General features: G+C 40.7%; 1 protein-coding gene across 1 annotated transcript in view; it reads right to left on the bottom strand.

Moving 5' to 3' along the window:
- Positions 1 to 11,904, bottom strand: part of LOC128689923 (zinc metalloproteinase nas-13-like) — a 61,054-nt gene extending 49,150 nt beyond the window's left edge. The window contains exons 1-3 of the mRNA XM_070080301.1: positions 11,708 to 11,904; positions 1,009 to 1,161; positions 87 to 150 (exon numbers count right to left, since the gene is read on the bottom strand). Coding sequence (XP_069936402.1) covers positions 87 to 150; positions 1,009 to 1,161 — 217 coding nt within the window. The 5' untranslated portion in view covers positions 11,708 to 11,904. The remainder of the gene's footprint in view (positions 1 to 86; positions 151 to 1,008; positions 1,162 to 11,707) is intronic.
- Between the last annotated feature and the right edge of the window lie 207 nt (positions 11,905 to 12,111).

Raw genomic sequence — 12,111 nt, 5'->3', positions numbered from 1 at the left:
TCTTTCTCTGCCTGTACCCTTTCTTTGCCTGTCTGCCTATCTGTCTCTGTGTTTGTCTCTGTCTTTCTGTCCATCTCTCAACTCACCCATTTCTTTGCCTTCCCTGAAGTCCTCAGGACTCAGCGGGGGTCCGGGAATATCAGACTGCATCTGTAGTCAAAGCAGAGAGAAAACTTAAGGAAGGATTGTGGACTTAACACTTTCCGAGACATTAGCGACTGCTTTCCATTTGAGTGATTGGTTTAGTGATTACCACTACGTCTGGTTGGTAGATTGGCTAATGAAGGATGCGCTGTTGAATCATAAATACAATGTTTATTTATTGATTAGTGGAAATATACAGTTTACTGTACACCAGTGTCCTGACAATAAAAAAACAGGGCTACGATTACTGGACGGAGGATCGAGCCCCACTACTTGCTGTGCTGATTGGATCGGATTTGAATAATCAATTAAATTAGTAATTAATGGCCTTACTGATTTCTTAGTTAATTATATTTCTGTCTTCGTGACGGACACCTTGAGTAAGCCGGTAAATGGTTGACTTTTACAATTTACAATTCTTTCTTTGATTGGCTAATCAGTGAGAATCTTCTTCGCTAATAAAACTTTTTTTTATTGATGAATTAAATAAAGTAATCGACTAATTATCTGCATTGACTAATTATCTGCACTGACTAATTATCTGCATCGACTAATTATCTGAATTAATTACTGCTTCACGTACGACACAATAAGCTAATCAGATGACCGGCAACACAGCCTTTTATCTGTTTATAATAATTAGCCTATCGTCTAAATTAACTTGATAATTAGTAAAGCGTCTAACTATCCCTCTGAGAATTTGATAATTTGTTCCCCAATAGCCATTACAATGAATTATCTAAATACCAGAATTTCTAATTATTGACCAACGAAATGATAAACTAGACTTCTCGGCCCATTGTTCTGTAAGGACCTAAACGTCTTCTAGCATATTCCTAATGTTTCAGGCTGAGATGATCTCACCGAGTCAGGGTTACCCAGAGGCAGGTTGGGAAACGTTGGGTCCAGTTGAGGGGCAGAGACCATGCCCTCCGCCAGAGGGTCAGATGCTCGGATGTCCACGCCCGCACACGCCCACGAACTTATCACCACGCCCGTCACCAACACCAACAGCATCTGTGGGTCCGGGAGATTGAAAGAAATTCCCGTGAGGATAAAAAAAGTCACTTTTCATTGTATTCAAGCGTATAATGATGGTGTTCTGAAGAAGTTAGATGACCCCAATTAAAATACGAATAGCATAAGCCTTTTATTTATACATTTAAATGATTCTGTTTGGGCTATTTGGTGTTTTCGCCTTAGTGAGGGAGAATGGAATAAAAAGGCACAATACAGTGACTGGAACAGAAGAGACTGACTAGTAAAGGTCCAGGACGGCCAGAAACATCCTCATGATTTTCGTCTATGTTATTTGTGTATTAGCGAGGAAGATGCCAGAGTACAGAACTAAATGTTCAGCACCCTGGAGTCTGTCAAGTCAGCTGGTGGAAGAACCAACTAGTTCTTATACTTAGTGTCTTGTGTCGAGGTTAAGTTAGGGTAACTAACATCAGTGGAACAACCAGTAATATGCTGAGGATTTAAGATGGCCAAATGTTGGCATTGTAACTATGTCTGGATGCATTGCTGAAGGGGGTATACTCGGAGGGTGTTCCGGGGGTCAACGCCCCCTCGGTCCGGTCCATGACCAGGCCTGTGTATTGTTTACCAATGTGTGCTGAAATGTGTGCTGAAATTCCTGCTTATAAGGGGTCGGCCTAGGAAAGGTTGGAGGGAGGGGGTAAAGGAGGTTTTGTGTGCGAGGGGCTTGGACTTCCAGCAGGCATGCGTGAGCGTGTTTGATAGGAGTGAATGGAGACAAATGGTTTTTAATACTTGACGTGCTGTTGGAGTGTGAGCAAAGTAACATTTATGAAGGGGTTCAGGGAAACCGGCAGGCCGGACTTGAGTCCTGGAGATGGGAAGTACAGTGCCTGCACTCTGAAGGAGGGGTGTTAATGTTGCAGTTTAAAAACTGTAATGTAAAGCACCCTTCTGGCAAGACAGTGATGGAGTGAATGATGGTGAAAGTTTTTCTTTTTCGGGCCACCCTGCCTTGGTGGGAATCGGCCAGTGTGATAATAAAATAATAAAAAAAGGAGTAAATGAGAAAGATTATTTTCAGAATGGGAGGACGAGTGAGAAATATTACCAGGAAAATGGTAGCAGTTTTGAAGATGACGCTGGACCCGTGTCCTTCACACTTACATCAACATTGTGTCTTTTCTGCCGTAACTATCATGGTTCCCAACGTCAACTTAACACAGCATTTTGGAGCCGAAAATTCATCAGTCACATCAAGAAACTCGAAAGGATCCCAAGATTCCTGACAAAACTGCTACTTGACGGAGAGGTTGCACTCCGCGGGGAAGTTTAAGCACCTCCACATAACAACACTATTCAAACGTTAAGTTTTATTTCTAATATGCAGGTAGCTCTGTCTACTCCTGTCAGCGGCTTAATAAACTATCACTCTCAGGTATCTTGTCCACAAATCAGTGTTTTAAGTAATGCTCTTGTCTCAGATTACTGCGCTTACACACGAAGAGATTTGCGTTTAGACGAGACGAGAAGCATGTCAGACCACTGACCTCGTGTAGAGTTCGTGAATGATATAAATGGTTCAGAAATCCGACATGTTTACGAATGAGACACTTCTGCAACATCTGTGAATCTGCAATGAAGATTCCCAAATACTGTTTAAGTGTCTCATTCTTCAGAGTTCATGTGCATCACTCTCCTTAAAAACCCAGTCGTCCTCCTCTCATGTTTTCATAACTGTTTGCAGTCATAATAAGATCTGCGTGAGCAACTTGATGTAAACAGATGAAAGGCCACAAATCAGAGGTGTTACATACGTTAAGTCTTATGAGCGGTATACTGGCATCAGGTACAGGAAACCATTTATCACTACTGCAAGTCCAGCCTCTTCAGTCATCCGCGGGATGTGACCTAAAACACTGAGCCAACACTCATCTTAGGCAGCAAGTGTGAGGGTATTTGGTAATACGTCTCGCTCTACCCAGAGTTCGAACCTGGGACCTGTCTTTGTAGGTTATGTAAATATGAGTTTTGATTGCGTATGATTACTACGATAACATGTGAATTAACATACCGTTGGTAATAAATACGCAGGTATTTTCTACGATATTTCCTTAGAGGACTTTTATCAGCTCACGCACTAAGGTCTAGGGGTCGATCCCCGGTACGGGTGGCAACATTAGGACGTGTATCATTAAGACACCTATTGTCCATGTTCACCCATTAGTAAAATAGGTACCTGGGTGTTAGTCGACTGGTGTGGGTCGCATCCTGGGACAAAATTGACCTAATTTGCCCGAAATGCTCTGCATAACAAGGCGGCTTTATACGTAGTAGTATGTCACTGATGTCAGCTAGGCCTGTAGACCTTGTAAATGCACTTGTAGAAATAATGATGGTTATTATTATTATTATTATTATTATTATTATTATTATTATTATTATTATTATTATTATTAATATTATTATTATTATTATTATTATTATTATTATTATTATTATTATTATTATTATTATTATTATTATTATTATTATTATTATTACTGTTGTTATTATTATTGTTATTATTATTATTTTTGCTGTTGCAACTAATCTTGATTACGTGGAGAATATATGCTTCAATGTATCGTAACTTCTGTCTGAATGTATCGTAACTTCTACACGAACGTAGCATAACTTCTACATGAACGTAGCATAACTTCTACACGAACGTAGCATAACTTCTACACGAACGTAGCATAACTTCTACACGAACGTAGCATAACTTCTACACGAACGTAGCATAACTTCTACACGAACGTAGCATAACTTCTACAAGAACGTAGCATAACTTCTACACGAACGTAGCATAACTTCTACACGAACGTAGCATAACTTCTACACGAACGTAGCATAACTTCTACACGAACGTAGCATAACTTCTACACGAACGTAGCATAACTTCTACACGAACGTAGCATAACTTCTACACGAACGTAGCATAGTGATGTTTAATAAGTTAATTATCAAGGCTGGACACCACCATGGCTGTTGCAGTTAACATAAGAACATAAGAACATAAGAAAGGAGGAACACTGCAGGAGGCCTGCTGGCCCATACTAGGCAGGTCCTTTACAATTCATCCCACTAACAAGCATTTGCCCAACCCAATTTTCAATGCCACCCAAGAAATTAGCTCTGATGTGCAAGTCCCACTCAAATCCAACCCCTCCCACTCATGTACTTATCCAACCTAGATTTGAAACTACCCAAAGTCCCAGCCTCAATAACCCAACTAGGTAGACTGTTCCACTCATCAACTACCGTATTTCCAAACCAATACTTTCCTATGTCCTTTCTAAATCTAAACTTATCTAATTTAAATCCATTACTGCGGGTTCTCTCTTGGAGAGACATCCTCAAGACCTTATTAATATCCCCTTTATTAATATCTATCTTCCACTTATACACTTCGATCAGGTCTCCCCTCATTCTTCGTCTAACAAGTGAATGTAACTTAAGAGTCTTCAATCTTTCTTCATAAGGAAGATTTCTAATGCTATGTATTAATTTAGTCATCCTACGCTGAATGTTTTCTAACGAATTTATGTCCATTTTGTAATACGGAGACCAGAACTGAGCTGCATAATCTAGGTGAGGCCTTACTAATGATGTATAAAGCTGCAGTATGACCTCTGGACTTCTGTTGCTTACACTTCTTGATATAAATCCCAGTAATCTATTTGCCTTATTACGTACGCTTAGGCATTGCTGTCTTGTGCAAAGAAAGGTATAAAATACCGACAATATGAAAGTTAAGACACATGTGCAACATCTGGATATCTTTATTGTAGTAGACGTTTCGCCATCCAGTGGCTTTATCAATACAGATTCTAGGACATAATAGGAAGACAGTAGAACTATATACAAAAGATGAGGTAATCAGTCCCTCGGCCTTGGAGTTAGTGTTCACAGCATCGTGGTGGAGGAGAGTCTGGAGCAAAGGCAAGAAGACTGGCGCTTTTTATAGGCGTCAGTGAATGGGACGGGCAGCAGACGAGGTCAGTCACTGGTAGGCGGGATTCCCCGCTGCTGCAACTAACCCATCTCTTTGGGAAGGACCTACTTCCACTGGGGAATCCCGCCTACCAGTGACTGACCTCGTCTGCTGCCCGTCCCATTCACTGACGCCTATAAAAAGCGCCAGTCTTCTTGCCTTTGCTCCAGACTCTCCTCCACCACGATGCTGTGAACACTAACTCCAAGGCCGAGGGACTGATTACCTCATCTTTTGTATATAGTTCTACTGTCTTCCTATTATGTCCTAGAATCTGTATTGATAAAGCCACTGGATGGCGAAACGTCTACTACAATAAAGATATCCAGATGTTGCACATGTGTCTTAACTTTCATTGCTGTCTTGGTTTAAGGTTGCTGCTCACCATAACCCCCAAGTCCTTTTCGCAATCTGTATGGCTAAGTTCTACATCATTTAACTTATAAGTACTAGGGTTATGGGCACTCCCAAGCTTCAGAACCTTGCATTTATCTATATTGAACTGCATCTGCCACTTTTCTGACCAAGAATAGAGTTTGTTTAAATCCTCCTGAAGTTCCATAACATCTACGTTTGAATCAATTATCCTACCTATCTTTGTGTCATCGGCGAATTTGCTCATATCACTAGTAATTCCCTCATCAAGATCATTGATATATATTATAAACAGCTACGGGCCCAAGACTGATCCCTGTGGAACGCCACTTGTTACAGATCCCCACTCGGATTTAACCCCATTTATGGACACTCTCTGCTTCCTGTCAGTGAGCCATGACTCGATCCACGAGAGCACTTTTCCCCCAATGCCATGAGCTGCCACTTTCTTTAACAGTCTATGGTGCGGAACTCTATCAAAAGCCTTACTAAAATCTAAGTAAATAATATCAAATTCTTTATTGTGGTCAACAGCCTCAAAAGCTTTACTGAAGTTAATAAATTAGTTAGACAAGACCGGCCTCTTGTGAATCCATGCTGAGTATCATTAATCAAGCTATGCTTATCGAGATGGCTTCTTATAATCTCAGCTATAATTGACTCTAGTAATTTGCCTACAATTGAGGTCAGGCTTATTGGGCGGTAATTTGACGGTAACGACTTGTCCCCTGTTTTAAAAATAGGAATTACATTAGCCATCTTCCACATATCAGACACTGCACCTGTTTGAAGAGATAAATTAAAAATATTAGTTAATGGTTCTGAAATATTAGTTAATGGTTCCAAAAATATTAGTTAATGGTTCAAAAATATATTAGTTAATGGTTCAAGTTGACAAATAACTCACAATTCGGGTAGAAAAGTTAAAATATTTCGGTTTTTCATGGATCGTATTGAAACCACTCTAGACTAGATGAAGGTACGTGATGGCCCACAACCTCCTATTAATTGTTAGTTACGTAGTAGTTAGTTTAGCATCTTTATTATGCGCACCATACCCATCCTGTGGGTGGTAGTCAAAAGATTACAGAGGTACATAATGGGTCCAGGAACTGGGCCCCAAAATTATGATAGCTGAACACGTTACAAAGGTAATGAACTCCAGGTAGATCTGGTCACAATCATGGCAAGTTACATAGGTATCGGGGACTTGGTACGGGAACACACAACTCATCAGAATCAGTTGCAAGAAAGTAACTCGCTATAGTTAGTAAGTTTGTTTAGGTACAGGTACACGTAAGTACAATTATCATACCTGGTAACTTATGTGTAAATTACCTACGATAGCCCAAAAAATCAGTGACTATATCCATTGGGGTCCTTGTCTAACTGTTGACTACCTGCTAGGTGTTGAGTGCTGGGTGAACCGGAGCAGCAGACCAGAGCAAACTTACACACACGACACAACCTGCCCAGGCAACATCAAAAAAGCTGATCTACGTTGTTGTTTTGGTTGTAACATCTAGGAAACAGATGTGAAGAGACGACAGATGTAAGGAGACTTGCCGATACGTCACTTCCTGCCCAGGATGCTGCCCTCGACGCTCGACTAACACGCAGGCAAAGAGAAGCAACAGCTATACTTATTCTCGGCTACCTACTGCTAGCTGAACTCAGCTACCAGATTGTATGAAGGCTTGCCCATGTGTTCCGCCCTGCCTAGTATGCTACCCATAACACCTAAGTACCTATTTACTATTAGATGATTAGAAGGTATTGATTAAGAGACTTGTCCATGCGTTTCCCCATGCCCATGCCCAGGGTACAAACTAAAACAGTCAACAAATACCCAACCATATATTTAGTGATAAGTGTTAGCGGACTATGGGAGTCAAGAAATTTGTTGTGCGTATCACTCTTCCAAGGATACGACACAACACATTCAACTAACAACAAATACCTATTTACTAATAAACTAATTAAGTTACCGAGCTTAAGACCTATACAAAAGTCTCGCTGTGCATCGTAATATGTTATAGTATCCTATTAGTTAAAATAGGATCCTGAATCCTTCAAGCATGTATCCTAAATTTGCCTATATAAATAAAATTATTGTACATACTATATTACACCCAGTTGACCTGTCAGCCATTTTGGAACCTACTTAGGCTTTTTTGTATCTATTTTATGGGGCTGTCGTCCAAAGGATAGATATGGGGTTTCGGTAAAATGGCTTCGGTGGCCAAATATAATATTATATGTTAAGAATCACGCCGAGGTCTGTTTCCATGATTAACTTCCGTCTATGTTCCCTTGTTTTCTGTTCTCTCTATTTCCCATCTGAATTTTATTAATATGTTGTAATCATGCAAGCCTATATTCTTCTTCATTTAATTATTCATTCATTTCACTGAGACGATCACATTTAACATTCATTTCACTGAGACAATCACATTTAACATTCACTGCACTGAGACGATCACATTTAACATTCACTGCACTGAGACGATCACATTTAACATTCACTGCACTGAGACGATCACATTTAACATTCACTGCACTGAGACGATCACAATTAACATTCACTGCACTGAGACGATCACATTTAACATTCACTGCACTGAGACGATCACATTTAACATTCACTGCACTGAGACGATCACATTTAACATTCAGTGCGCTACAGTACCACCATCAACTATTAATATGAATATCAAAATGGTATACAATACCGACAGGTTGGTAGGTAAGACACATAGGCAACATTTAGGCAACTTTATTCTGAAACGTTTCGCCTACACAGTAGGCTTCTTCAGTCGAGTACAGAAAGTAGAGATGTGAAGATATTCACTCTGTCAGACACTGCAACACAATGGCATCTTTGTACATAAGAGAAAACACCTTGGACAACTTTTTCAAGTGAGAATTGTTTGATCTGAGAGGGACGTGACCTCTCAGTGGCTACATTCTCACTACTACTACTCTGCATAAGAACATAAGAATGTAGGAACACTGCAGAAGGCCTACTGGCCCATACGAGGCAGGTCCTTACAATACGAGGCAGGTCCTTACATACGAGGCAGGTCCTTCCCACAGTATTTAAGTCTCAACACTGTCGCTTGATCTTCAGTTAGTTCCAGTCTTTGGAACAGAACTTCACCAGGCTGAGGGACTGACAACCTCAAATCTACGATTTCAAGGGTGATGGACTGATTACATCGTCTTCACATCTCTACTGCTCCTGCCTACTTTCTGTACTCGACTGAAGAAGTCTACTGTGTAGGCGAAACGTTTCGGAATAAAGTTGCCTAACTGTTGTCTATGTGTCTTACCTACCAACTATTAATGTGACATTGTTAATAACTTACAACACAGTCACATGTAACATTATCATGTGTTATATTTAGTTGAAACGTCAGTCTTACAGCAGTTTCAAAACATCTGTCGGTCTTACATCAGCTTTAAAACATCTGTCAGTCTTACATCAGCTTTAAAACATCTGTCAGTCTTACAGCAGCTTCAAAACATCTGTCGGTCTTACAGCAGCTTTAAAACATCTGTCAGTCTTACATCAGCTTCAAAACATCTGTCGGTCTTACATCAGCTTTAAAACATCTGTCAGTCTTACAGTAGCTTCAAAACATCTGTCAGTCTTACAGCAGCTTTAAAACATCTGTCGGTCTTACAGCAGCTTCAAAACATCTGTCGGTCTTACAGCAGCTTTAAAACATCTGTCGGTCTTACAGCAGCTTCAAAACATCTGTCAGTCTTACAGCAGCTTTAAAACATCAGTCAGTCTTACAGCAGCTTTAAAACATCCGTCAGTCTTACAGCAGCTTCAAAACATCTGTCAGTCTTACAGCAGCTTTAAAACATCTGTCGGTCTTACAGCAGCTTTAAAACATCCGTCAGTCTTACAGCAGCTTCAAAACATCAACCAGTCTTACAGCAGCTTTAAAACATCCGTCAGTCTTACAGCAGCTTCAAAACATCAACCAGTCTTACAGCAGCTTTAAAACATCAGTCAGTCTTACAACAGCTTCAAAACATCAATCTTATAGAAGCTTTAAAATATCAGTTAGTCTTACAGCTTTAAAACTTCAGTCAGTCTTACAGCAGCTTTAAAACATCAATCTTACAGCAGCTTTAAAACATCAGTCTTACAGCAGCTTTAAGACAGCAGCTTTAAATATCGTTAATATTTTATTTTTTAAAACTTACAGTGTGCCTATAAACGTAATTAATACTTTTCATTTTCCTATATTTTTTCCATGTCCTGCATGAAAATTTAGTCGTTTCTTGACTTTGAGAATTGTTTGCTTACCTGGTGGTTAACGCTCTCGCTTCACACGGTGAGGGCCTGGGTTCGATTCCCAGCCAGAGTAGAAACATTGGACGTGTTTCTTTCCACCTGTTGTCTATGTTCCCCATCAGTAAAATGGGTACCTGGGTGTTAGTCGACTGGTGTGGGTCGCATCCTGGGACACTGACCTAAGGAGGCCTGGTCACAGACCGGGCCGCTGGGGCGTTGACCCCCGGAACTCTCTCCAGATAAACTCCAGATAAACCTACCAGACTTAAACTAGCATTTGACGCCAGAATCCTAGTCAGCTAGTCGTTATCAAAGTGCTAGTTACTTTTGATAACAGCTCTGCTGAGAAGAGTGGTACCAGCTCTGCTGAAAAGAGTGGCACCAGCTCTGCTGAGAAGAGTGGTACCAGCTCTGCTGAGAAGAGTGGTACCAGCTCTGCTGAGAAGAGTGGTACCAGCTCTGCTGAGAAGAGTGGTACCAGCTCTGCTGAGAAGAGTGGTACCAGCTCTGCTGAGAAGAGTGGTACCAGCTCTGCTGAGAAGAGTGGTACCAGCTCTACTGAGGAGAGTGGTACCAGCTCTGCTGAGAAGAGTGGTACCATCTCTGCTGAGAAGAGTGGTACCAGCTCTGCTGAGAAGAGTGGTACCAGCTCAGCTGAGAAGAGTGGTACCAGCTCTGCTGAGAAGAGTGGTACCAGCTCTGCTGAGAAGAGTGGTACCAGCTCTGCTGAGAAGAGTGGTACCAGCTCTGCTGAGAAGAGTGGTACCAGCTCTACTGAGGAGAGTGGTAAGTAGGGCAAGAAGATTTCATTTAACATTTTGTTTTTTCCCCTCATGGTACCATGACAGAATACTAACACTTGTTCATCCCTACGAGTTTCTAATACAGTACTCTGCTGAGAGGAATCTTCTTCCTATTGCATGTCTTCCTTAACTTAATGTGGCTGGCAGGCTTAATGTAGATCATATATTACACTTAATTGTCAACAATAGCTTTTTTTTTACATTTTTTTGCCAGGCTTCACTTCCTGTTGTTTCCAGTCTAGCACCAGGCTTCATTTTTTGTTGTTTCCAGTTTAGTAACAGGCTTCCTTTGCTGTTGTTTCCATTTTTGTACCAGGCTTCATTTTTTGTTGTTTCCAGTCTAGCAATAGGCTTCCTTTGCTGTTGTTTCCATTCTTGTACCAGGCTTCATTTTTTGTTGTTTCCAGTCTAGCAATAGGCTTCCTTTGCTGTTGTTTCCAGTCTTGTACCAGGCTTTAAAAACTTGTTATTTAAGTCGTAAGAATTTTCATAAGTGGACAATTGGTTAACAGTGTCTTGTGAACCGATTGGCTGATGTTTTGAGTCAACCTGGAAGTTTCCAGTCACTCTGTACATTGTCACCCATTCTTATAACTGTTTGAAAATGCTTAATGAAAATAAAGATTTTCGTTATAACTTTCAATAAGCACTTCACTTTGAGCAAAAAACGAAGTATTTCGTTAATCTTATTAATTTCCCCGTAAGGTCGGTAAGAACTTTAGCAACCAGATTAAGTCCAGTTTGAAGCTTCTTGTGAGAATTTAAAACTAGGCTTATTTTTTATTTTATAAATTTAATTCTTTGAGCATTTCTTGAGAATCATTAAAATCTTTGTTCTTGTCAGGATCATGACTCTAAATAAGATCCTTCTTCACTAATTTGCAAAGTTCTTAATAGTACGAGAAGGAAGAGTAAAAGAAATAATAGTGTAATAGTAGAGCTATCAGTGGTAATAGCAATAGTAGTAGTGGCAATAGCTGTAGAAATACGTGGTAATACTTGTGGTAATAGAAAGATAAATTTTTAAATTGGCGTATAAGACTGGTATCACACTACCTTTATGGAAAGATCAGCTCAGAAGACGTCCGACTTCTGCCAGATCTTGACAGTAGAGTCTGTGTTGTTGTAGTTGCGGTGGCAGTAGTAATAATAAGTGTCACTATCGGGGAGAGAATAGGAGTGGAACAGTGACTAAGGCTACTACAAACGTCACCTACGGTACGAGTGTCTAGCCTTAGTCCCTAAATGATGCTGTCTGGTGACACAAGGTGCCACCATCACCCTTATATACTCCCTCACCTGGCACCTCCATCCCCCCTCTCTCCCTCCCTCCCTCCCTGTTTCTCTCTCTCTCTCTCTCTCCCTCTCTCTCTCTCCCTCTCTCTCTCTCTCTCTCTCTCTCTCTCTCTCTCTCTCTCTCTCTCTCTCTCTCTCTCTCTCTCTCTCTCTCTCTCTCTCTC

Source organism: Cherax quadricarinatus, unplaced genomic scaffold, assembly GCF_038502225.1.
Source record: "Cherax quadricarinatus isolate ZL_2023a unplaced genomic scaffold, ASM3850222v1 Contig293, whole genome shotgun sequence".
In the NCBI taxonomy this organism is placed as follows: domain Eukaryota; kingdom Metazoa; phylum Arthropoda; class Malacostraca; order Decapoda; family Parastacidae; genus Cherax; species Cherax quadricarinatus.
The sequence above is the reverse complement of the archived record's forward strand: the minus strand, read 5'-3'. Positions and strand labels throughout refer to the sequence as shown.